We start from the raw sequence: 27,547 nt of genomic DNA, 5'->3' as shown, positions 1-27,547 counted from the left end.
CTGTGCTTTCACTGTTCATATTTTTCATCTTTTTTTATATAAGTCCACTTAGAATTTCATATAATAAGGGCTTGGTGATGATGAACTCCTTGAACTTGACCTTATGTCAGAAGCGCTTTATCTGTCCTTCCATTCTAAATGAAAACTTTGCTAGATAAAGCAATCTTGGCTGTAGGTCTTTGGATTTCCTGGCTTGGAATACTTCTTTCCAGCCCCTTCTTGCCTGTAAGGTCTCTTTTGAGAAATCCGCTGACAGTCTGATTGGTACTCCTTTGTAGGTGACTGTCCCCTTATTCCCTTGCTGCTTCTAGGATTCTCTCCTTCATTTTGGTCTTGGCTAATGTAATTATGATGTGCCTTGGTGTGTTCCTTCTTGGGTCCAACTTCTTTGGCACTCTCTGAGCTTCCTGGATTTCCTGGAAGTCTATTTCCTTTGCCAGACTGGGGAAGTTCTCCTTTATGATTTGTTCAAATAAGTTTTCCACTCGTGGCTGTTTCTTTCCCCCTTCTGGTACCCCTATAATTCGGGTGTTGGAATGTTTAAAGATGTCCTGGAGGTTCCTAGGCCTCTCCTCATTGTTTTGAATTCTCATTTCTTACATTCTTTTCTGGTTGGATGTTTTGCTCTTCCTTCTGGTCTATTCCATTGATTTGAGTCCCACTTTTCTTCCCATCACTATTGGTTTCCTGTGCATTTCCCTTCATTTCAATTAGTTTAGCCTTCATATGTCGCTCTAAATTGTGACTATAATCAACCAGTTCTGTGAGCATCCTGATGAACAGTGTTTTGAACTGTGCATTTGAGAGGCTGGCTATTTCCTGTGCGCTTAGAATTATAGGCTCTGGGGCTTTGAGTTCTTCTTGAGACATCATTTGCACTGTTCATGCCTGTTACGTATCAGGATCGGAGCTGTAGGTCTTCACCAGAGCTCAGCAATTCAGTCGCTCAGTTGTGATGCTGTACGTGGGGGCGGGGTCAAAGAGGAGCAAGGGCGGTCCCTTCTGCCGCCTCCCGTCGCTGTGGCTGCAGGCAGCTGCCACCGCCACTAGGGCCCACTCGTTTCGTCTCACTGCATGCAAATGTGCCACCACCGTCAGCCCTCCACCACTGGGGCCTGTGCGGTCCGTCTCACTGTGCATGAATGTGCGACCGAGGTCAGTCTGCCCTGCACCTCGACTGGGTCCGCGCTGACTGCATGCCTGGGTCGGGGGATCTTTCTGGCCCGACCCTGCTCCGCTGCTGGCTCCGCCCCTCTTACGGATCTCGGTTGAATGGTAGTTTTTTTCGGATTTCCATATAGTTCAATTTTCTGTATTTTGGCTGCATTTTTGTTTACTAAAACTTTGCTGTCTTTAAACTTGGTTGTAGGAGAAGGCACAGTGTTTCCACCTATGCCTCCATGTTGGTAGAAGTCTGCTTTCATAATTTCTATTCAATATAGTATTGGATGTCCTAGCCCATAGTGATTATACAAGGAAAATAAATAAAAGGCATCCAGACTTGAAAGGGGGAAGTAAAACTAATTATTTGAAGATAACACGATGCTGTACATAGATCCTACAGGTTCCACGAAAAAACTAGTCCATCTAAAAAGTGAGTTTGGCAAAATTTAGGGTAGAATGTCAGTATTCAGAACTCTGAGGCATTTTTGTATACCAAAAATGAAGTATCAGAAACAGAAACTAGGAAAAGAATCCCATTTACTATAGCAATAAGAAAAATATTCAACCAAGGAGGCAAAAGACCTGTACTCAAAAAACTATGGAACACTAAAGAAAGAAATTGGGACTTCCGACAAGATGGAGGCATAGGTGGAAACACTGTGCCTTCTCCCACAACCAAGTTTGAATACAACAAAGGTTTGGAGAAACAAAGACACAACCAAAGGACAGAAAATTGAATTATACGGAAGTCTGACTACATCTAACCGTTCAACGGGACGGTAAGAGGGGCGGAGCCAGCAGCGAGCAGGGTCGGGCAGGATAGGTCCCCCGACCCAGGTGCGCAGGCACCCGGAATCAGTTGGGGTGTGGGGCAGAGTGACCACGGTCGCACATTCGCGCACAGTGAGACAGACCACACAGGCCCCAGGGGGCGAGGGCTGACGGCGGTGGCACACTCGTGTGCAGTGGGACGAAATGCGTGGGCCCAGTGACGGCAGCAGCTGCGGCACCGGTGAGGGCCGAGGCGGCAGGCGGCAGACAGGACGCCATAGTCCCTCTTTGACCCCGCCCCCACATACAGCGTCACAACCCAGCAACCTAGTTGCCCTGCGCTAGTGAACACCTTAGGGCTCCGATCCTGCTAGGGAACAGGCACGAACAGCCCAAAAGATGGCGCAAGAAGAACTCAAAGTCCCAGAGCCAATAACTCTCAGCGACCGAGAAATTGCCAGCCTCTCAGAAGCACAATTCAAGACACTATTTATCAGGATGCTCACAGAACTGGTAGATTATAGTCACAAATTAGAGGAACATAGTCACAAATTAGAGGAACATATGAAGGCTAAACTAATTGAAATGAAGGGAGATGTCCAGGAAACCAATAGCGATGGAAAGGAAACTGGGACTCAAATCAATGGAATGGACCAGAAGGAAGAACAAAACATCCCACCAGAAAGGAATGAAGAAATGAGAATTCAAAAAAATGAGGAGAGGCTTAGGAACCTCCAGGACATCTTTAAACGTTCCAACATCCGGATTATAGGGGTACCAGAAGGGGGAAAGAAACAGCCACGAGTGGAAAACTTATTTGAACAAATAATAAAGGAGAACTTCCCCAGTCTGGCAAAGGAAATAGACTTCCAGGAAATCCAGGAAGCTCAGAGAGTGCCAAAGAAGTTGGACCCAAGAAGGAACACACCAAGGCACATCATAATTACATTAGCCAAGACTAAAATGAAGGAGAGAATCCTAGAAGCAGCAAGGGATAAGGGGACAGTCACCTACAAAGGAGTACCCATCAGACTGTCAGCGGATTTCTCAAAAGAGACCTTACAGGCAAGAAGGGGCTGGAAAGAAGTATTCCAAGTCATGAAATCCAAAGACCTACAGCCAAGATTGCTTTATCCAGCAAAACTTTCATTTAGAATGGAAGGACAGATAAAGTGCTTCTCAGATAAGGTCAAGTTCAAGGAGTTCATCATCACCAAGCCCTTATTATATGAAATGCTAAAGGGACTTATATAAGAAAAAGAAGATGAAAAATATGAACAGTGAAAGGACAGCAAACACACAGTTATTAACAACCACACCTAAAACAAAAGCAAACCAAGAGGACAGCTAGATCAGGAGTGGAACCATAGAAATGAAGAACACATGGAGGGTTAGAAACGGGGGGTGGGAGGGGGAGAAGGGGGGAGAAGGCACAGAAAATAGCATAGATGGTAGGTAGAAAATAGACAGGGGGGAGGGCGAGAATAGTGGGGGAAATATAGAATCTAAAGAACTTGATACACGTGGTTATAAACTAAGGGGGGGGAGAATGGTGGGGGAGGGAGTGGGCGGGTGGAGGGGAATGAAGGGGGGAATAGAACAACTTTAATGGTATAATCAATAAAATATATTTAAAAAAAGAAACAAATTAAGGAAGGTAGAAATAAATAGAAGCATGTACTGTGTTGATGGATGGGAAGAAAAAGTCATTAAAATGTCCATACTACCCAAAACAATCTATAGATTCAATGTAATTCCTATTAAAATACCAATGACATGTTTCACATATTTAGAACAAGTATTGGAAAACTTTGTATGGAAACAAAAATGACCCTGAACAGCTGCAGCAATGTTACCAAAGAAAAACAAAGTAGGAGGGATTACAATACCTGTTATCAAACTATACTACAAGGCCACTGTAATCAAAACAGTCTGGTACTGGCATTAGAACAGACACAGAGATCAACGGAACAAAATAGAGAGCCCAGAAATAAAACCATGTGTCTATGGTCAATTAATATTTGACAAAGTGTAAAGAAGCATAAAATGGAGAAAAACAGCCTCTTTAACAAATGGTGCTGGGAAAACTGGAATAGTACATGCAAAAAAGAAAGAAAGAAAAGAAAGAAACGGGACCACCTACTTATACTATACATCAAAATAAACTCAAAATGGACAAAAGACTTAAATATAAGCTGTGACATTATAAAAGTCCTGGAGGAAAACACAGGCAGTAAAATTTCAGATATCCCATGTAGCAATATTTTCACTGATACATCCTCTCAGGTAAGGGAAATAAAGGAAAGAATTAACAAATGGGACTACATCAAAATAAAAAGCTTCTGCATGGCTAAAGAAAACATTACCAAAATGAATAGGAACGAACTGTATGTGAAAACATATTTGCCAACGATACCTCAGACAGGGTTTGATCTCCAAAATACATAAAGAACTCATATGACTCAGGAACACCAGAAAAAAAATCCAATTAAAACATGGGCAAAGGACCTGAACAGACACTTCTCCAAGGAGGACATACAGAGGGACCAGAGACATATGAAAGGATGCTCAGCATCAGTGGCCATCAGAGAGATGTCAATTAAAACCACAATGAAATACCACTTCACACCAGTCAGAATGGCCATTATTAACAAATCAACAAACAAATGCTGGCAAGGATGCAAAGAAAAGGAAACCCAAGTGTAATGTTGGTGGGAATGCAGACTGGTGCAGCCACTGTGGAAAACAGTATGAAATTTCCTCAGAAAACTAAAAATACAACTGCTTTTTGACCCGGTGATCCCACTGCTGGGATTATACCCTAAGAATCCTGAAACACCAATTTAAAAGAACCTATACACCCCAATGTTCATAGCAGCACAATTTACAATAGCCAAGTGCTGGAAGCAGCCTAAGTGTCCATCAGCAAATGAGTGGATCAAAAAAACTATGGTACATTTACACAATAGAATTATATGCAGCTGAAAGAAAGAAGGAGCTCCTACCTTTTGTGACAGAATGGATGGAACTGGAGAACATTATGCTAGAAGTCTAACATAATAAAGAAAACAAACAAATGAACAAAATAGAACCAGAGGCATGGAAACAAGGAAGACAGTGACAGGGATATTGGGGAGGGGGATAAGGGAAGAAAGAAGGAGACAGGCCTACTTAAAGAAGAAGTATTATTGACCTGTGGACTTGGAGAACAGGGTGGGGATTAACTGTGGAAGTTGGGGTGGGGTGTGTATAGAGCAAGGGAGAGCAACAGGAGAAAATTAAGAAAACTGTAATAGAACAACTTAAAAAAAGAACTGGTCTGCCCTGGCTGGTGTAGCTCAGTGGATTGAGCATGGGCCTGTGAACCACACAATTGAGGTTTGATTCCCAGTCAGGGCACATGCCTGGGTTGTAGGCCAGTTCCCAGCAGGGGACGCATGAGAAGCAACCACACATTGATGTTTCTCTCCTTCTCTCCTTCCCTTCCCCTCTAAAAATAAATAAAAATGAATTTAAAAAATAAGTAAATAAAGAACTGGTCTAAAAAAAAAGGACTGGTCTTAGGACTCAGCATAAAATGGCTTCACGATTGATGTAAAATCTGAAAAGTCACTATATGAATTTAGTATTTTTTTGTTAAATCCTCACCCAAGTATATCTTTATTTATTTTCTTTTAATTTCTAAATGTATTTTATTGATTATGCCATTACAGTTGTCCCATTTCCCCCCTTCATTCCCCTCCACCCTGCACCCTCCTTGCCCATCATTTCCCCCCTTTAGTTTATGTCCATGTGCCACAAGTTCTTTAGATTTTATATTTCCCCTACTATTCTTGCCCCCCATCTATTTTGCTCCTGCCATCTATGCCAATTATTCTTTGCACCTTCTCCCCCTTCTCCTCCTCCCACTCCCCTGTTGCTAACCCTCCATGTGATCTCCATTTCTATGGTTCCACTCCTGATGTAGCTGTCCTCTTAGTTTGCTTTTGTTTTAGGTGTGATTAATAACTGTGAGTTTGCTGTCCTTTCACTGTTCATATTTTTTATCTTCTTTTTCTTAGGTAAGTCCCTTTAACATTTCATATGAAAAGGGCTTGGTGATGTTGAACTCCTTGAATTTGACCTTATCTGAGAAGCACTTTATCTGCCTTTTTATTCTAAATGAAAGCTTTGCTGGTTACAGCAATCTTGGATGTAGGTCCTTGCCTTTCATGACTTGGAATACTTCTTTCGAGCCTTCTTTCCTGTAAGGTCTCTTTTGAGAAATCAGCTGACAGTCTGATGGGAACTCCTTTGTAGGTGACTGTTCCCTTACCTCTTGCTGCTTGTAGGATTCTCTCTTTCATTTCAATCACCGTAATGTAATTATGGTGTGCCTTGGTGTGTTCCTTCTTGGGTCCAACTTCTTTGGGATTCTCTGAGGTTCCTGGATTTCCTGGAAGTCTAGGTCCTTTGCCAGATTGGGGAAGTTCTCCTTTATTATTTGTTCAAATAAGTTTTCCACTTGTTGCTGTTACTCTTCCCCTTCGGGTACCCCTATAATTCGGGTGTTGGAATGTTTAAAGATGTCCTGAAGGTTCCTAGCCTCTCTTTATTTTTTTGAATTCTTGTTTCTTCATTCTTTTCTGTTTGGCCATTTTTTCTTCCTTCTGGTCCACTCCATTGACTTGAGTCCATTTCCTTTCCATCACTATTGGTTTCCTGTGCATTTCCCTTCATTTCACTTCGTTTAGCCTTCATTTGTTCCTCTAATTTGTAACTAAAATCGAGCAGTTCTGTGAGCATCCTGATCACCAGTGGTTTGAACTGTTCATCTGATAGGTTAGCTATCTCTTGCTGGCTTAGAAGTACTGGCTCTGGGGCTTTGAGCTGTTCTTCTGGTTGAGCCATAATGTTTTGGTCTTTTCGTGCCTGTTAAGTATGAGGAGCGGAGCCGTAGGTGTTCACCAGGGTGGGGCGACCCAGTCACTGGGTTGTAATGCAGTATGTGGGGCAAGGTCAGATAGGCGCAATGATGTTTGTTCCACGCTCTTTCTTGGATTTTGGTCCCCTCTGCTGCTTTCCGCAAGGAAATTGGGCCACTTTGGTGCTGGTTCCAGGATATGTGGGCTTGTACCCCTTCTAGGACCCTGTGGGTCTCTCTAATGAACTCTCTGTGAGCCTGGGAGCCTCTCCCGGCACTTCGACCCCTGAAAGTTTTTCCAATTGGTGCTTTTAGGCTTTAATTCCTGGCCCTGGGGCCCTGGTTTGTGCAGTCTGTGTCCTGCTCACTCCTTTGCCTGGTTTATCTGTGACTGTGGTCAGCCAGCTGCCTTGCGCCCTCACTGGGTCTGACCATTGCCACCCATGCCTGGGATCTGCCTACCACCACCTGCATGGCTGGGTCGGTGTGGCTACTTTTTCCTGCTCGACCCCGCTCCGCCAGCCACTGACTCCACCCCTCTTTCTGGTCTGGATGAATGGTTCGTTGTTGTCAGACTTCCATACAGTTCAATTTTCTGTCTCTTGGTTGAGTTTTTGTTACTAAAACTTTGTTGTCTCTAAACTTGGTTGTGCGAGGATGCACAGTGTTTCCACCTATGTCTCCATCTTGGCCAGAAGGAAGTGTCTGAATTTAGTATTTTTAATTGCTACCCCCATTCCTGGTAGTAGCTGCTTGTGCTTCTTTGTAAACAATGACAAAGTAAGTTCAAAGGCAAGAGCATAAGGCATAATTATATTTACACCAAAAATTGTGTTGGAAGGTTACAGAGTTCAAAAGTATACTAAAGATAGTTTGATTTCAGTGAAATCATATTTTTAAATCACAAAATTATTCCCTTTGATTTAGGAAGCTGTCAGACATGGAAAACAGTATGGACTTTCCTCAGAAAACTAAAGAAGGTTAATCTGCCTTTTGACCTGGCAATTTCACTGCTAGGATTATATCCTAAGAACCCTGAAACACAAGTCCAGGAGAAGCTCGCGTCCATCTGCGGGAATGGGTAAATTTAAGGTCCATCGAGTTCGCTGCTTATGTTCCATCAGGGATCCACTGTGTGGCTTACAATAACCAGTCAAACAGATTGGTTGTTTCAAGAACAGATGGTACTGTGGAAATTTTAACTTGTCACCAAACTACTCTCAGGAGAAATTTTTCCCAGGTCACGAGTCTCGAGCTACAGAAGTTCTGTGTTGGGCAAAAGGACAGCGACTCCAGTGCTGGACTCTATGGAGATATTATCGAGTATGATTTACAGGCATTAAACATCAAGCATTCCATGGATGCCTTTGGAGGACCCATCTGGAGCATGGCTGCCAGCCCCAGTGGCTCTCAACTTTTGGTTGGCTGTGAGGATGGATCTGTGAAACTGTTTCATGTCATCCCAGACAAGATCCAGTTTGAAAGGAATTTTGATCGGCAGAAAAGTCGCATCCTGAGTCTCAGCTGGCATCCCTCTGGTACCCACATTGCAGCTGGCTGCATAGACTACATTAGTGTGTTTGATGTCAAATCAGGGAGTGTAAGTGAAAGTGTATCAAATGGGGTGTGACCTTTTTGTCCGATGGCACTGTCGCAAGTGTGGACTCTGCCGGGAGGGTGCAGTTCTGGGACTCAGCCACTGGGATACTTATGAAGAGTCATCTCATCGTAAATGCTGATGTGCAGTCCATCACCGTATCCGATCAAGAAGACAGTATTGTGGTGGGCACAGCCGAGGGGACAGTATTCCATTTTCAGCTGGTCTCTGTGACTTCCAACAGCAATGAGAAGCAGTGGGTGTGGACAAAGCCATTCCAGCATCACACTCACAACGTGCGAACCATGGCCCACAGCCCACAGCACTGGTATCTTGAGGCACTGCCACCCACTTGGTCATTCGTCCTCTCATGGAGAAAGTGGAGGTAAAGAATTATGATGCTGCTCTCCAAAAATCACTTTCCCCCATCGACGTCTCATTTCCTGTTCAAAAAAGAAGCAGCTTCTCCTCTTCCAGTTTTCTCATCACTTGGATCTCTGGCGATTGGGATCTACAGTTGCAACAAGAAAGCATGGGGATACCCTTCCACTCTCTAAAGATGCAGATCATTTACTGCACCTCAAGACAAAGGGTCCCAAGAGTATTATTTGCAGCTGTATCTCCCCATGTGGAAGTTGGATAGCCTATTCTACAGCTTCACGTTTTTTTTCTCTGTCAGTTGCATTATGAACATGACAACATAAGCCTCCAAAGGATTTCCAAAATGCCAGTGTTCCTTCACTCTGCTGTTCATATTTTGTTTTCTGAAGATTCAACAAAGCTCTTTGTGGCTTTAAACCAAGGGTCTTTGCCTGTCATTCGGCTGTTGGAAGGAAGCTTTAAGCACCTGCATACTTTTCAGGCTCAGTCAGGGACAGTGGAATCCATGTGTCTTTTGGCAGTTAGTCCAGATGGCAGTTGGTTGGCTGCATCAGGCACCAGTGCTGGAGTCTATGTCTACAGCCTAAAACGTCTAAACCTTCACTGCACAGTTCCTACTTATAACTTCCCTGTGACTGCCATGGCCATTGCCCCTAATAACAACAACCTTGTCATTGCTCATTCTGACCAGCAGATATTTGAATATAGCATCCCAGACAAACAGTATACACAGTGGAGCCAGACTGTCCAGAAGCAGGGGTTTCATCACCTTTGGCTCCAAAGAGATACTCCCATCATGCACATCAGTTTTCATCCCAAGAGACCAATGCACATTCTTCTCCACAATGCCTACATGTTCTGCATCATTGACAAGTCATTACCTCTTCCAAATGACAAAACCTTGCTGTACAATTCACTTTCTACCATGAATGAGTCAGATGTCATCAGGAGGTGCACAGCCCATGCCTTTAAAATTTCTAAGATATATAAGCCTCTACTCTTCATGGATCTTTTGGATGAAAGAACACTCGTCGCAGTAGAACGGCCCCTGGATGACATCATCGCTCAACTGCCACCACCCATCAAAAAGAAGAAATTTGGGGCCTAAAACAGGGCACTCTCTGTGCCCTTCCTTGAACTGTTCTGCCCTATTTCTTTTTGCCAGTCACACTAATAAAACAAAGTTATTCTTGAAAAAAACCCACCAGTCCAAAAGAACCTATGCACCCCAATGTTCTTGGCAGCACAATTTACAATAGCCAAGTGCTGGAAGCAACCGGAGTGTCCATCAGTAAATTAATGGATCCCAAAACTATGGTACATTTACACAATGGAATTCTATGCAGCAGAAAGAAAGAAGGAGCCCCCACCCTTTGCGATAGCATAGATGGAACTGGAGAGCATTATGCTAAGTGAAATTAGCCAGGCGGTGAAAGATAAATACCATATAATCTCACTTTTAACTGGAACCTAATCAACAAAACAAGCAAGCAAGCAAAATATAACCAAAGACACTGAAATTAAGAACAAACTGACAGTAACCAGAGGGAGAGGGGATGGGAAAATGGAGGAAAAGGGTGAAAGGTTTACAGGAACAACTATAAAGGGCACATGGACAAAACTAAGTGGGGGTGGAAACAAGGGAGGGAGGTGGGGATCATTGGAGTAGTGGGGAGGGGTGGGGTGAAAAGGCAGAAAACTGTACTGAACAACAATAAAATTCAAAAGCATTTAATAAAAAAAGAGAAAGAAAATACATTAAAAAAGAAAGCTATCAGACAGTAAAATCTAGGAGAAAAAAATCCAGCATCTGATTGTGGAAGCAAAACTTATGAAACTGTTAGGAAAAAGAAGCTGTTGTAAAATAAATCCCCAATTAGTATGTTTGGTATAAAAAATAGTTTTACAATTCTTCTAAGTAAAAGTATACTATAGGAGTCAATTTATTATATTTTTATCTTTTAATCAAACCTATAAAACATATACCTATTAGCAGATGTTGGAAAGATGTATGACTACAGAACTGAGCAGTATCATGATTAAAATGTCAATTGCATTAGTTTTATTGGAATCATTTGTGCCACCCAATAAGATTAATTGCTTAACTTATAAATTTAATTTTCTTCCTACTATGTTAACTAACATTTGTGAAATTGTGAGGCTCAAGGTTTGTATTTACATGGGTAAATTAATTTTGTATTCCATGTAGATGGTTGGCAATATGACACAGAGTTAATGAGTAAAAAGAATTCCAATTAAAAGACTAAATTTCCAAGGTAGATATGAAAATAAATTCAGAGAACTATGACTTATTACTGAAAATATTTTTTTAATCTATTTAACTTTTGTTCAAGTACAGTTTTCTTTCTTGTATTCCCAGCCCTGCACCCCCCCAGTGCTCCCCACCCCCCTCCCATTTCCGCCCCCCACCTTAGTTATTGTCCATGTGTCTTTCATACTTATTCATGTGAGTCCATCCCCTTTTACTCTGTGCTTCTCTCCCCTCTACCCTCTGGTCCCTGTCAGCCTATTCTGAATTTCAGTGTCTTTGGTTACATTTTGCTTGCTTGTTTGTTTTGTTGTTTACATTCCTGTTAAAGGTGATATCATATGGTATTTGCCTTTCACCGCCTGGCTTATTTCGCTCAGCATAATGCTTTCCAGCTCCATCCATGATGTTGCAAAGGGTAGGAGCTCCTTCTTCCTTTCTGTAGCATAGAATTCCATTGTGTAAATGTACCATAGTTTTTGGATCCAGTCATCGACCGATGGGCATTTAGGTTGCTTCCAACTCTTGGCTATTGTACATTGTGCTGCTATGAACATCGGGGTGCATAGGTTCTTTTGGATTGGTGTTTCAGGGTTCTTAGGATATACTCCTAGCAGTGGAATTGCTGGGTCAAAAGGCACGTCCATTTTTAGTTTTCTTAGAAAATTCCATCCTGCTTTCCATAGTGGTTGTACCAGTCTGCAATCCCACCAACAGTGGACTAGGGTCCCCTTTTCCCCACAACCTCTCCAGCACTTGTTATTTGTTTCTTTGTTTATGATAGCCATTCTGACTGGTGTTAAGTGGTATCTCATTGTGGTTTTAATTTGCATCTCTCTGATAGCTAGAGATATTGAGCATCTTTTCATGTGTCTCTGGATCTTCTGTATGTCCTCCTTGGAGAAATGTCTGTTCAAGTCCTCTGCCCATTTTTTAATCGGGTTGCTTGTCTTCTTTGAGTGGAGTCGAGTGAGTTCTTTGTATATTTTGGAGATTAAACCTTTGTCTGAGGTATCATTGGCAAATATGTTTTCCCAAACAGTTGCTTCTCTTTGTATCTTGATACTGTTTTCCTTAGCCATGCAGAAGCTTTTAATTTTGATGAGATCCCATTTGTGTATTCTTTCCTTTATATCCCTTGCTCTAGGGGACGTATCAGTAAAAATATTGCTGCGTGGAATGTCTGAGATTTTCCTGCCAATGCTCTCCTCTAGGACTTTAATGGTTTCCCGGCTTATATTTAAGTCTTTTATCCACCTTGAATTTATTTTGGTGTATGGTGTAAGTTGGTGCTCGAGTTTCATTTTTTTGCATGTGGCTGTCCAGTTTTCCCAACACCATTTGTTGAAGAGGCTATCTTTACTCCATTTTATGTTACTGCCCCCTTTGTCGAATATTAATTGACTGTAGAGGTTTGGGTTTATTTCTGGGCTCTCTGTTCTATTCCATTGGTCTATGTGCCTGTTTTTATGCCAGTACCAGGCTGTTTTGATTACAGTGGCCTTGTAGTACAGTTTGATATCAGGTATTGTAATCCCTCCTACTTTGCTTTTCTTTCTCAAAATTGCAGCTGCTATTCGTGTTATTACTGAAAATATTAAACATTAGAAGGCTAACCACATTAGACAATAAATCCAGAGTTTTACTAACTTATTAGTTATGACAAATTTTAGGCAAGTTCATTGAATTTTTCTGAGTTTTAGTTTTCCATCTATATAAAAGGAGAATAATAGTCTTTGTTTTACATACCTCACAGGGAATGGAAATTGTACTTGAGAAAGAACCTCCTGACAGAAAGTTTGAAAAAGGAAGTCAGTGAATCCTATCTCTGGCTAGATTTAGAGAAAGAAAAGCAAAGTTCTTTTGCATGAAGTTTCACTCAAACAACTTGGCTACACATTTAATTACAAACAAAAGGATAATCTGCTACATTTTTAATTCAACTACAATGCTGTTCAGTTCTTCAAGTCTTCAGAGCAAAAAGGATATTCTTTTTATTTTATTTCAAAGCAATTTTTATAAAAGTTTCAGTTTATTTGACCCAAACTGAGGACATGCTATGAAGCAAGATGCTCTTAAAAGATGTTCTTTTTAACAATTTTAAAAATTTAGTTTTAGAGAGGGGAAAGGAGGGAGAAAGAGAGGAAGAGAAACATCAATGTGTGGTTGCCTCCTATGTTCCCCACACTGGGGACCTGGTCCATGACCCAGGCATGTGCCCTGACTGGGAATCAAATTGGTGACTCTTCGGTTTGCAGGCTGGTACTCAATCAATCCACTGTGCCACACGAGCCAGGGCTAAATTAATCAAATAAATATATTAAAATGGAAACTTACTAAAATTTCAAACTATAATCTGCATTTTGACTTTTAAAAAGAAGCCAGGAATGTCTTTGGAAAAAAATCTATTTGAGTAACAGTAAAGTCATAAAACAAAGATCAAGGTATAGGAAATATGAACTGGTTAACTACTGATTTTAAACAATGTAAAAGAAATGTTTAGTTAACTGTGTGGAATCAGAGTTAATAAAATATCACTCACTTACTTCCATATTATTGAATATCTTTAGTAGTGAAGGTTAAATGGATGCCCTTTACTTTCTAGCCAAAAGGTGGATGTAAACATTTAATTCCTTTTGACATTCTTAGAAAGAGAAAAGAAAACCACATCATAAAGGTGGAGAAAGCATCATAATATATATTTTTATTTTTATTTTATTTTAGAGAGGGGAAAGGAGGGAGAAGGAGAGGGAGAAAAACAACAATGTGAGAGAGAAACATTAATTGGCTGCCTTCGGTATGCACACCGACTAGGGACTGAACCTGCAATCTAGGCATGTGCCCTGACCAGGAATCAAACTGGTGATCTTTTTGCTTTGAGCATTGATGTGCAACCAACTGAGCCACACTAGCCAGGGCAGGGTCACGATATTTTATAATATAATACAAAAAACTGCAAAAAGAAGAAAATGTAAGCAAAACCCAGCAGGACAGATTTGTTTCCTTCAATCAAGAAGGGCATAATCCTATGACTCAGCTGTCATACTGGATGACAAAAGTAAAGGTTGATTTTATGGCTTATAGCTCCTAATACTGCATGCTAATCTCCCCATAACACCATTTAATGGTTTAAGCTGAGGATCAGAAAAAATTTAAATTTGTATTTATTTAGTTTTAGAGAGGCAGGAAGAGATGGAGAAAGAGAGGAAGAGAAACATCTGTGTGTGGTTGCCTCTTGCACTCTCCCTACTAGGAATCTGGCCTGCATCCCAGGCATGTTCCCTGACTGGGAATCGAACTGGCCACCCTTTGGTTTGCAGGCCCACGCTCAATCCACTGAACTAGACCAGCCAGGAGAAACTTCCATTTCTTTTCTAAAATTCCATGTATCTTTCATTTTCTGGTCAACAGAAATCTGTATATATACACCTCCTTGATATGTCCTAACATGATGGGAGGACTTATCTTTAGTGAAATGATGGAAAGAATCTTTTCTGCATTTAATGTAAGAGTTTATCTTATTATCTTTATTATTTTTATGCTTGCATAATAATGTATTTATTTTTAAAATTTTTTATTGTATTTTTTCTATTACCATTTAGCCTCCTTATACTCCATCCCCTCAATTACCACACTGTTGTCCATGTCCAGCTTTATTTATATTTAAAGTATTAACACACCAACACAAAATTAATTCTGAACCACAGAGCTTGTCATAGTGTGTTTTTTTTTTTGTTTTCAGAATGCACTTTAGGTAATTTTGCTTAGTTGAGGCATAAAAGCTATTTAGAATCTGATTCATGTTGAAAGACACATTTTGTAAATGGTAGATTCATTTTTCAACTTTAGCTAATGCATTTATTCATTTTTACATATTTTTACATGAAGGTTGCTATATCTGGAATTCAGACCTTCTTTTTCTTTTAGGTTTTTTTTCTGGTACATGTAAATTCTTTTTTCCTCTTCCCTCAGTTATCAGAGAAGCATTTTTGTAATAAAAAATAACCTATACATGCCCTGGCTGGTGTAGCTCAGTGGATTGCCCGTCTGATTCCCAGTCAGGGCACATGCCTGGGTTGCAGGCCAGGTCCCCAGTGGGGGACACATGAGAGGCAACCACACATTGATGTTTCTCTCCCTCTCTTTCTCCTTCCCGTCCCCTCTCTCTAAAAATAAATAAATAAAATATTTTTGAAAAATAACCTATACAAATGAAACAATGCCTACTGGAGAAAAATTATTTCATTAAAGAGAATATGAATAAAGCTAATGTTACCACCACGACTTTTAAAAATCAGACTTATTCACTTTGGTGCTCTTAAAAAAAATCACCAAACACTAAAATAAGAAAAACATTATGGTATCATTTATGCCTTGTCCAATATATGAAAAATTGTGTGCACTTTAAATAATGCACAGTAGAATACAATATCCAGTCATTATGATATGCGCTACAAAAATGGTTACCTGAAAAGAATGAATGTCTTTAAGAACAGCTCACGTCCAGATCATTTAAGTTGTCTGCAAGCATACTAAAACAGCTTGAAAGTCTTACTCCTCTAGTTTAGAAAAACTGTACTTTTGGGCTGGTAAGTTTTTAATTTTAGAAGGCTTGGAAAGAAACAAAGAGTTGTGAGCACACATAGCTGGCTTATTTCAAAAATAGGTAATTCTTATGCCTGGGAACTCTCTTCTGTGACACACTTTTCTGATTATTCATTTTTCCAGAATTTCTTAAATTTGTAACTCAAACTTTTAAACAAACTAAACTAGTAATGAAGTTGGATATTACTGCCCAAACAACACATGCAGACAGCATCAAGGAAACATAAAGAACAAATTTCCCACTGGAAATGTTTTAATTCACATCCTCTTTAATTTTGAATGTGCTATCTTTCTGCAAACATCATTATTCAAGAGATTTTTGTAACAATTTCTTTCATTTGAAGAAAACATTCATGATTAATTCATATAAAACAAGATAAGTCTGAACTGCTACTTTAATTGAATTATTCTAAATGATCAGGATAGGAAGGTAGAACATAGTAAAGAGTGAGGTCAAAATCTCACACCAAACAGTTCTCTGTATCCTAAAAAGTTACATGGTCACATATTTTCTAATGTCAAATTAGCCAAGGACTATCTCTACCCACTTATTATTATATAGAATGCTTTGTTGTTATAGTTCAGGAATGATATAAAAGGTCCAAAATCAAGAGGGCAAATTGTTGGTGGGATCAGAGAATAAACCATTACTTGGATGAAAAATATAAAAGTAGCAAAAGCAATTAAAAATTCAAAGCTGGTACACAGAGAAAATTGGGTAAACCATCATGGTGAAACTGAGATACAATGACGTACAATGGTCACCAGCAACCACAAACTTACACTGGGAAGCTGTAAATACCTGATAATATACTAGAAATTTTACATATGCTCTCTCATTTAATCTTTACAACAAAAAGTCAAGTACTATTATCATCATCCCTATTTTTCACATATGAACAGAGGCTCAGAGAAGTAGCTTGCCTAAGGCCACAAAGCCAGTAAATGACAAACTGTATTACAACCCAGATCTGACTTCAAAGCTTGTTGAATTACTCTATCCTGTCTCAAGCTAGCTCCCATTTTTCAGGGGGAGAAAATAAAGCAAATAAAGTATAAAAACTTTTTTTTGAGGACACAATCCACATTTTATTTATATTTTAAGACTAACTTTAATCCCAAAAATCACATATCCATACATTTATTTCCTTTTTGCCGATTTCACTTAAACTTAAATGTATGTTTGTCAAAGACTGTAAACAAATATCTGTCATGTCTGTTACATGTAACGTAGTACAGAAATAGCTTTTAACAGAAATTCATCAACCTCCCCCATGACATTTTTTATTATAAATGCAGGTATCAAAACAATCCTTAACATATATTTTTTTAAAGATTTTATTTAGTTATTTATCTTTAGAGGGGAAGGAAAGACGGAGAGAAACATCAATGTATGGTTGCCTTTTGTGCATCCCCTGCTGGTAGTTAGCCTGCAAGGAACCAGCCTGCAACCCAGGCATGTGCCCTGACTGGGAATCGAACCGTGATCGTCTGGTTCACATCTTAACATATTTTTGATACTATTGGCAGTCAGCATTCACACTACTTTGAAAATTAAAACAATCATGACAATATTCATTGTACCTGCGACTTCAGATAATTTAAACTGACGCTCTTTTCACTAAGCAAGATGGATAAAGCATGCCATTTCTTTTCCCTTCTTGAGATTTTTAGAAACACACATGCTTCCACCACAGCTCTGACACTTCTCACCACACTTTCATTTTATAAACCTGAATTCTATTTTGAGTACTCCAGGTTTATGTTTACACGACAGCGCCTTAAAAACAAATGTGCTGCATTTTTCCTTCTGTTACCTGAAAACATAATGCATATACATATATTAAATATATTCTTACAACTGTCCAGGTCATGTTTACCAGATGGAATTCTTTTACTTAATATGTGGGTATTTTGCATTGTGATATTTAATCAAGACATTAACACAAATAGAAGATTGTTGATTTAAGACAAGTTTGAGATCCACTAAAATTAATTGATATATGTTTGTCCTTCTGGTGGCTGTGGAAGCTTCATATTCTCTTTGGATATCATTAGACGTCTTAGTTCTTGAAGTACAACTTTAATGCTATATGAATTTTGCCATTTTGTTAATACTGGTATGCTCCATGCATCTACCATTCCACTGGAATTATTTATTCCATTCATATTAATTTTGGTTACAAATCTAACTGATGGAGGAGCTTCTAGGTATTTAGGTACACATTCTACTTTCAGGCTATATATTCTGTTTTCATAATTTGTCCTTGGTGGTCCAATAATCATGCCTGTCCACCTCGTAAGTGTCATGTCTTCATCGTCTTCAAGGCCCCAGCTAACTGTACCATCGCCTACTCCTTTTTGTCCTTCTTCAAGTTCTTCCAACAAGCGAAAATTACGAGGAACTTTAACTCCTGTGGAGACCGCCATCTTCTCCTGCACCCGGACGCAGTCGTCTTCCAAAACTTTTGAAGGTTAAATTAAATAAAATTTATTATGATCTCAGTGATAACCTTTGGGAAAAAAACAGGTTTGTTCTGTCCCCCTCTCCCCCATGAGGCTGGGGAGGAAGATTGGGAATAGATCAAGAGTGAGGAGAATAAGCAATTGGATAATTTATCTTGACAAAAAAGAGCCACTATTAATAGAAGTATTTTATCCCATTCTCAAAGAGTTTAGACTAAGAGAACAAATTGAAAGTAAATTAAGGTTTAACAGAGGGAAAGAGGGGTAGAAGAGGGGGAAGGGGATAAATGGTGATGGAAAGAGACTTGGCTTTGGGTGGTAAACACACAATACAATATACAGGTGATGTATGACAGAACTGTACACTTGAAACCCATATAATTTTTATTTTATTTATTTATTATTTTTTTATTTTTTAAATTTAATTCTTATTCAAGTACAGTTTTCTGTTTTATATTCCCTGCCCTGCCCCCCCAGAAACCCATATAATTTTATTAACCAATGTTACTCCAATAAATTCAATCAAAATTTTAAAAAGTAAATTAAGGTCTAAATAAGCACTATAGTCACATGGTTCAAAAATCAAAATAATACTGAAAGATATTCAGAAATGGTTTCATCCTTACCCTTGCCTCCCACAATACCTTGACTACCCTAAGCCCAGAGAATGTGACCACAAAGGCAAGTGGTAGTGCTCTGCAGTAAACAGCCAGTCTCATTCTCTTATACATCTCTATTGTTTTTTATTGTTGTTCAGGTACAGTCGTTTCCATTCCCCGCACCAATTCAAAAGAACCTATGCACCCCAATGTTCACAGCAAAACAATTTACAATAGCCAAGTGCTGGAAGGAACCTACATCTCTGTTATTGAGACTCGGCCAGGAAACATCTATATTTCCCCACCTTCTAAACCCAATCCAAATGGCATCTAGACATTCAGTGTGACAAGGAAAAAACAAGTCTTCATTGATTCTGCTAATTCCACAACTAATTTTATCGACACAGAAAATGTTGAGTATCTCCAATATTTTTATTACAGGCCTTTTTATTGTGGTAAAACATATATAACAAAATTTACTATTTTAACCATTTTTGGCTGATGATTCCCAATTTGATTGGTTTGAAGAACATGAGCAGGGTTTGATTAGGTGATGAATGCTAATGTTAAATCTGCTGGAGTTTCGTGTAAAGATGAAGAAACATCTAAAATTGATTCAGAGATGATTTCCTTAAATGTGGATTAAGAAGTATGGACACATAAAACCTACCCTGAAGATGAATAGATTTTATCTTACCTAGAGATAAAGGATGGGATTTGGAACAGAGTCATTTTTCATTTGGTTCATTAAGGCTACAAGGCCACAAAACAGGTAATGCAAAAAGCTTCCATGGTTCTACTTATATGTACATTAGAAGAGACTTCCAGGTATTCCTGTAAATCCTCAGTGTATTGCTTTACATTACTCATTTAATGCCTATATAACTCTAGATATCTAAAGTTTTACATTGTTAAGCTATTACTGTTTTCTTGGATACTGAATTCTTTCCTCTGAGGCTTTGTGTTTGACATTGCATTTGACTTTTTATGTAGTAATTGATATGTGCCAGGACAATGATGAATTGGAATCTACCCCAAATCCAAACATAATAAATTAATTTTGCCTATATACTTATCCCATATTCCTATTCAACAAGAATGCCAGATTCATTTTACCTAACTAGTTCCAAAGGGTAGAAGACCTTTTTATTTCTGCATATATTGAATACTTTTTACAATTAAAAATAATTTGTTTTTTAAATATTTTATTTATTTATCTTTAGACGGGAAGGGAAAGAGAGAGGGAGAGAAATATTAATGTGTGGTTGCCTCTCATGTGTCCCCTGCTGGGAACTGGCCTGCAACCCAGGCATGTGCCCTGACTGGGAATTGAACCACGGTTGTTTGGTTTGCAGGCCCGCACTCAATCCACTGAGCCACACCGGCCAGGGCTAAAAATGATTTGTTTTAAAGGTAAAATAGAAAAATCTTAAAATGGAAAAAGCAAATATGTGAGGGAGTCAAAACTATAAATAAGGTATTTGGGAAGCAAAGACTGGAAGCTTACCCACATTAAATTAAAAAAACTTTTAGACTTTTTCTATACATACTTTATTTTTAAAACTATGAATCCGAATAGCCACATTTGGCACATTTTCTATTATTGGTCAATATTTTCAGATAGTTAGAACCTTATCCTAAACCTAATGTGGACTTGATTCTGGAAAGTAAATCTTTTCACAACTGCCTGGATGCACAGAAACCTTTTAACATTAGATACTCCCTAAAGTCTCATTCTCATGGTCACACACTGATGCTTAAGTGTTCCAGTATGTAATATGGCCACAGTAGTATGGCCACAGTAGTTTTGATAACCAAAGTCACTCTTTTCTATCTTTGGAAACCTACCCAGGAAAACCACATCCAACAAATCTCAAGCTGTGTGTATATGAATGAACATTCCCCTTTTTTTATTTTTTTATTTTATATATTTATTTATCTTTAGAGGGTAAGGGAAGGAGAGAGGAAGAGAAACATCAATGTATGGTTGCTTCTCGTGCATCCCCTGCTGGGAACTGCCCCTGCTGGGAACTGGCCTGCAACCCAGGCATGTGCCCTGACTGGGAATCGAACCACGATCATCTGGTTCGCAGGCCCGCACTCAATCCACTGAGCTACACCAGCCAGGGCCATTCCCTTTTGTTTCATAACTGAATGCTATACATCTATTTTGGATTATATATTGTGTTTGTGCACTTATGCTTTCATAGTAACTTCTCATATTATTTACAAAGTGTAAATAAAAAGAAATGGCTAAAAAAGCAAAAAATTAAAATAAAACATGAGAAATTACTAACCTAAATGAAAACAGTTTTATCAATGGCTACCAGGGCTGAAAAATAGGAAAACTATAAAAACTGAACAAATAACTAAATAATAGCTGGCATTAATGGACAGTGAACAAAATAACTGGTCATAGGTATAACCTTTAGTCACAAATGACATGGCCTCCAGCTATCCTGGCCTCTTGTAATTAAATTCCATTATCAGCGAGTCAAACATTTGTCATAACACTGAATAAGCCATAAAACAACATTTTTAGAATTGAAAAGTTCAAAGCAAACTGTCACTTACCTTTCCTGTTAGAACGGAAGGAAATTCAGTATCAAACTTGTTGCTCAAGCCAAACCTTAAAAACAAAGACAGAACAAAATATATTCTACCCAGCATATTTAACTATTTTTTTAAAGTTACAAAGCCATGCATTTTTCTTTTGATGTTGTGATTTTAAAATGCATCCTAAAATAATTTTATGATATTTATAGAAAATAAGCCTTTGACTACTAATTCAAACTAATACTAAAAGGACTAACTAATCCATGATATGGAATTAAAAATAATAAATTAAATACTAATATATAACTAGAAATAAAAATTTTTTAAAGATTTTATCTCATTATTTTTGGAGAGGAAAGGGAGGGAAACATTAATGTGTGGTTGCCTCTCAAGTGCCCCCTACTGGAGGCCTGGCCCACAACCCAGGCATTTACCCTGACTGGGAATTGAACCAGTGACCCTTGGGTTTGCAGGCCAGTGATCAATCCACTGAGCCACACTAGCTGGGGCTGGAAGTATAATTTTTGACTGCAATGTTTCTCTTAAAACCCATTTTAGTTGATAACTCTTGGGATTTGCTGATGGGTAGTATGTGAGAGTGGATTTTACTACTCTTTCTACTTTTGTGTATGTATGAAAATTTTCCGGTTCCGGCCAAGATGGAGGTGTAGGTAGATGCACTGTGCCTCCTCGCGCAAACAAAATTAAGGACAATAAAAATTTAGAAACCAAAAAACCACCAGAACTGACAGAACATTGAACTGTACAGAATTTTTTAAAATATATTTTATTGATTATGCCATTACAGTTGTTCTAATTACCCCCTTCATTCCCCTCCACCCTGCACACCCCCTCCCCCACCATACTCCCCTTTAGTCTATGTCCACGTGTCTCAAATTCTTTAGATTCTATATTTCCCCTACTATTCTTGCCCTCGCCCCTATCTATTTTCTACCTACCATCTATGCTACTTATTTTCTGTACCTTCTCCTCCCTTCTCCTCCTCCCACTCCCCTGTTGCTAACCCTCCATGTGATCTTCACTTCTATGGTTCTGCTCCTGATCTAGCTGTCCTCATAGTTTGCTTTTGTTTTAGGTGTGGTTGTTAATAACTCTGAGTTTGCTGTCCTTTCACTGTTCATATTTTCTAGCTTCTTTTTCTTAGATAAGTCCCTTTAACATTTCATATGATAAGGGCTTGGTGATGCTGAACTCTTTGAATTTGACCTTATCCGAGAAGCACTTTACCTGCCCTTCCATCCTAAGTGATAGCCTTGTTGGATGGAGCGATCTTGGTTGTAGGTCTTTGAATTTCATGACTCGGAATACTTCTTTCCAGCCCCTTCTTGCCTGTAAGGTCTCTTTTGAGAAATCCGCTGACAGTCTGATGGGAACTCCTTTGTAGGTGACTATTCCCTTATCTCTTGCTGCTTCTAGGATTCTCTCCTTCATTTTAATCTTGGATAATGTGATTATGACGTGCCTTGGTGTGTTCCTTCTTGGGTCCAACTTCTTTGGGATTCTCTGAGCTTCCTGGATTTCCTGGAAGTCTATTTCCTTTGCCAGATTGGGGAAGTTCTCCTTTATAGTTTGTTCAAATAAGTTTTCCACTTGCTCTTCCTCTTCCCTTTCTGGTACCCATATAATTCAGATGTTAGAGTGTTTCAAGATATCCTGGAGGTTCCTAAGCCTCTCCTCATTTTTTTAAATTCTTGTTTCTTCATATTTTTCTGTTTGGTCATTTTTTCTTCCTTCTGGTCCACTCCCTTGATTTGAGTCCCAGTTTCCTTCCCATCACTATTAGTTTCCTGTGCATTTCCCTTCATTTCACTTCGTTTAGCCTTCATTTATTCCTCTAATTTGTGACTAAAATCGACCAGTTCTGTGAGCATCCTGATCACCAGTGTTTTGAACTGTGCATCTGAGAGGTTGGCTATTTCTTGGTCACTTAGAGTTATTGGCTCTGGGGCTTTGAGTTCTTCTTGAGCCATATTTTGGTCTGTTTGCACCTGTTAGGTATGAGGAGCGGAGCCCTAGGTGTTCACCAGGGCAGGGCAAGTCAGTTGCTGGGTTGTGATGCTTTATGTGGGGGCGGGGTCAGAGAGGGGCAATGGCGGTCCCCTCTGCTGCTTCCCATTGCTCAGGCCTGCTCGGTCTGTCTCACCACTCGCTCCTTCACTGGTTTATCTGCGGGCAAATGTGTGACCTCGGTCAGCCTGCCGCCTTACACCCTCACTGGGTCTGCCTGTTGCTACCCCACACCTGGGATCCGCGTAAGGCTGCCTGTGCACCTGGGTTGGGAGATCTTTCTTGCTCCACCTGGCTCTGCTGCTGGCTCAGCCCCTCTTACTGGTCTGGTTGAAACAATGGTTCATTGTTGTCAGACTTTCATATAGTTCAATTTTCTGTGTTTTGGTTACTGAATCTTTGTTGACTTTAAAACTTGGTTGTGAGAGGAGGCACAGTGTTTCCATCTACGCCTCCATCTTGGCGGAAGTCCTGAACTGTACAGAATTCTGACAACCATTCATTCAGATTGTTAAGAAGGGCAGAGTTGGTGGCAGGCGGAGAGGGGTCATGGCAGGAAAAAGCTGTGGCTGGTGGACCTAGGTGCAGGGTGGCAATGAGCAGACCCAGTGAGGCGTGCAAGGCAGCTGGCTGACCTCGGTCACACATTTGTGCACAGATCAACCAGATGAAAACCGGCAGTGAGACACACCACACAACCCAAGGCCCCAGCCCCAGGAAATAAAGCCTAAAAGCACTGATTGAAAACACTTATGGGGGTTGAGGTGCCAGGAGAGACTCCCAGCCTCACAAGCGAGTTTGTTGGAGAGACCCAAAGGGTCCTAGATTGTACACAAGCCCACCCACCCAGGAACCAGCACCAGAAGGGCCCAATTTGCTTGTGGAAAGCAGCAGAAGGGACTGAAATCCGAGAGAGAGCGGAGCAAGCACCATTGTCCCTCTCTGATCCCGCCTCCACAGACAGCATCACAACCCAGCTATTGGTTGCCATGCCCTGGTGAACACCTAAGGCTCTGCCCCTCACTACATAACAGGTGCAACCAGACCTCCCCCCAAAATGGCTCAAATGGAAGAACAGATCAAAGCCCCAGAGCCAATACATCTATGTCACCAAGATATCACCAACCTATCAGATGCACAGTTCAAGGCACAGGCAATCAGGATGCTCACAGAATTGGTTGAATTTGGTTTCAAATTAGATGAAAAAATGAAGGCTACGCTAAGTGAAATGAAGGAAAATGCACAGGGAACCAATAGTGATGTGAAGGAAACTGGGACTCAAATCAATGGAGTAGACCAGAAGGAAGAAAGAAACACCCAACCAGAAAAGAATGAAGAAACAAGAATTCAAAAAAATGAGGGGAGGCTTAGGAACCTCCAGGATGTTTAAATGTTCTAGCATCTGAATTATAGGGGCACCAGAAGGGGAAGAGGAAGAGCAATAAGTGGAAAATTTAATTGAACAAATAGTGAAGGAGAACTTCCCCAATCTGGCAAAGGAAATAGACTTCCAGGAAGTCCAGGAAGCTTAGAGAGTCCCAAAGAGGTTGTACGCAAAGAGGAACACACCAAGGCACATCATAATTACATTACCCAAGAGAATTCTCAAAACAGTAAGAGATAAGGGGAGTCACCTACGAAAGAGTTCCCATCATCCTGTCAGCTTAGTTCTCAGAAGAGACCTTTCAGGCAAGATGGGGCTGGAAAGAAATATTCCAAGTCATAAAAAGCAAGTACCTACAACCTAGATTGCTCTGTCCAGCAAAGCTATCGTTTAGAATGGAAGGGCAGATAAAGTGCTTCTCAGATAAGGTCAAGTTAAAAGAGTTCACCATTATCAAGCCATTATTCTATGAAATGTAAAAGGGACTTATCTAAGAAAAAGAATATCTAAAACTATGACCAATAAAATGACAACAAACTTATAACTACCAGTAACTAAACCTAAATAACAATAAAAACTAAGCAAACAACTAGAATAGGAACAGAATCTGAAATGGAGATCATATGGAAGCTCATCAGTGGGGAGACAGAGAGGAGAATGGCAGGGAAGGTAAAAGGAATAAGAAGCATAATTGGTAGGCATAAAACAGAGGGGGGAAGGTTAATAATAGTATAGAAAACAGAGAAGCCAAATAACTTATATGTACAACCCATGGACATGAACTAAGAGGGACGAGGAGGGCAGCGGTATGCTGGGCAGAGGGGGGATAAAGGGGGAAAAATTGGGGCAACTGTGATGACATGATAAAATATACTTGAAAATAAATAAACAGAATTGGATTTTTTAAAAAGAAAATTCTCCTAATAAAAACCAATAAGACCTTTGGAATCATAGATGTCGACAACTAATGATCAATAGTTGCTATTGAGGAACTCAAAGGTTGATCATTATGAATGGCTTTTATGTATATGTTCAACCCATTTTAAGAAAACAGATGCCAGCCTTGAAAGCTCTGAATTTCTTCAAGTATGCTCATTGAAATCTGTAGTAGGAAGTCAAAACAAATTTTATAAGCCTTCCTTCACATACTTGTCAATTTCAGAAGGCATAACAAAGTCACTTCCTGCATGCTAGATGATACACCATAGTGAGTACAATTTTATGTTAGTGATTAATGGGTTGTAAGCAAAAAGGAAAAGATACTAACATTTATCGTTAACCTTTTGTGAGGTAGGCAATAATAGTTAACAGTTACTAGTAACTATGGATTTACCAGGGGTTAGATATGCTGCTAGGTCAATACACTACTACTTCTAGATTTTACAACTCTGCAAGAGAGGTATTGTTATCCTAGTTTTACAGACAAGGAAGCTGACACTCAATTTTTTTTCAAAAACTACTTAATTAAATGACTTGCCCAAAGTTACATAGCTAGCTAATTTTGGTACACACATAGCTAGTGTGTACCAAAATACAACTGCCAATCTTTCAAGTTCTTCTTGCCCTGTATTAAGCTCTTGGAAAACAAAAACTACTGTTTATTTTGCTATCTTCCATTATGCTTAGAGGGTATTTAATAAAAGTCTGTTGAATAATAGCCTACTATATACTGCTTGATTTAACTGATTTATGGCACTTTGGTCTTAGGATCACTTTAAAGATGTTAAGAATCCAAAGTCCTATTAAAACTCTATGTAGGAATGTTATATTCTCCTTATATTAATATGGTAATAGCTTCTTCTCAAGGACAGAAGCTAGTCTTAAAAACAAAAACTCTACCTTCAGGATCTAGTATAGTAGCAAGGCACATATCTGTGCGTGAATATACCATACATGTACATTTAAATGTATTTTACAACAAATTCTATTGATTTACTTTTAAATAGTTGAAAAAAATTAATTAGCAATTGAAAACAGAACTTGACTTTATTAAAAAATATTTCATTACTTCCCCAGATGTCAGAACAGTATGCAATGAGAACATAATATTCTCATAATAACATTCCCTTTATATTTATACATAGATATAAAGGAAGGAAAACTTAAAAAACAAGTTTTTAAGAGCAGAGCCAAACTTAAAAAACAAGATAGTATACCCTGTACATGAATTTTTATGGAATTTAATATACTGTTTAAGAAACTAACATTCTAGTATTAAATATATATTTTCAATTATGTACTAACTCAGCGATCAATAATAATATCACAAATATTTAATAGAGCAAGAAACATATTTCATTTAAATCATGTTTAGCTAAATAACAACTTTATCACTAGTCAAAAGGTATAATTCATTATTCCACAAGGAGTAAATTCATATTGTGGAATATATACAGGTTTCACTTTCAGAAAGTAGACATGATACACTTAGAAGTAGAGCTCTATTTCCTTTATCTTGTTTAAATGCTTCTTAGGTGCAATGTCAATAACATGTTCCTACCTCCATTAGATTGCTGCCATTTTAACTTTTCCTAGATGCCATTCTTTTACTAGATATCAAATATGTAGAAGATATACATCTGTCTTCCAAAGTGTGTCAAATATTTCTATTATTTTAAAAATTCTTAGCTTTACTATTCTCTCTTTGCATTTATCACAAGGCAAATGAACCTTCTTTTCCACTGTTTTCATTTCCTTAATATCCCCCTTTCTTATTTCTTAGCCTTTTGAAATTTTGACTTGTGGTGTTGTCACTTTACGGAAAACAACCTTTTATTCATTCAGAACAAGTTCATCTTTTCTTATTTGTTGCTAAATTCAATGT

The 27,547-nt window shown here is 39.2% G+C and overlaps 2 protein-coding genes and 1 pseudogene across 2 annotated transcripts in view; 1 reads left to right on the top strand and 2 right to left on the bottom strand.

Annotated features, from left to right (window-relative positions):
* The window catches only part of CHIC1 (cysteine rich hydrophobic domain 1), an 89,171-nt gene that overhangs the window by 53,435 nt on the left and 8,189 nt on the right, over positions 1 to 27,547 (bottom strand). Inside the window, exon 2 of the mRNA XM_037051108.1 lies at positions 21,330 to 21,384. Within this exon, the coding sequence (XP_036907003.1) occupies positions 21,330 to 21,384 (55 nt within the window). The remainder of the gene's footprint in view (positions 1 to 21,329; positions 21,385 to 27,547) is intronic.
* Positions 7,916 to 9,975, top strand: LOC118990504 (U3 small nucleolar RNA-associated protein 4 homolog; annotated as a pseudogene).
* LOC118990506 (ubiquitin-conjugating enzyme E2 variant 2-like) lies at positions 17,347 to 18,151 on the bottom strand. The gene has a single exon (XM_037051109.1). It carries the CDS (start codon positions 18,118 to 18,120, stop codon positions 17,683 to 17,685), a length of 438 nt encoding a protein of 145 aa, XP_036907004.1. The 5' UTR covers positions 18,121 to 18,151; the 3' UTR covers positions 17,347 to 17,682.

Source organism: Sturnira hondurensis, unplaced genomic scaffold (genome assembly GCF_014824575.4).
Source record: "Sturnira hondurensis isolate 20B ecotype Veracruz unplaced genomic scaffold, ASM1482457v3 Scaffold0007187, whole genome shotgun sequence".
Classification (NCBI taxonomy): Eukaryota; Metazoa; Chordata; class Mammalia; order Chiroptera; family Phyllostomidae; genus Sturnira; species Sturnira hondurensis.
This window is presented reverse-complemented; position numbering and strand designations above follow the sequence as displayed.

What these genes read in the sequence shown, in the direction of transcription:
- LOC118990506 (XM_037051109.1), bottom strand. Translation starts at nt 18,120, where the DNA reads ATGGCGGTCTCCACAGGAGTTAAAGTTCCTCGTAATTTTCGCTTGTTG.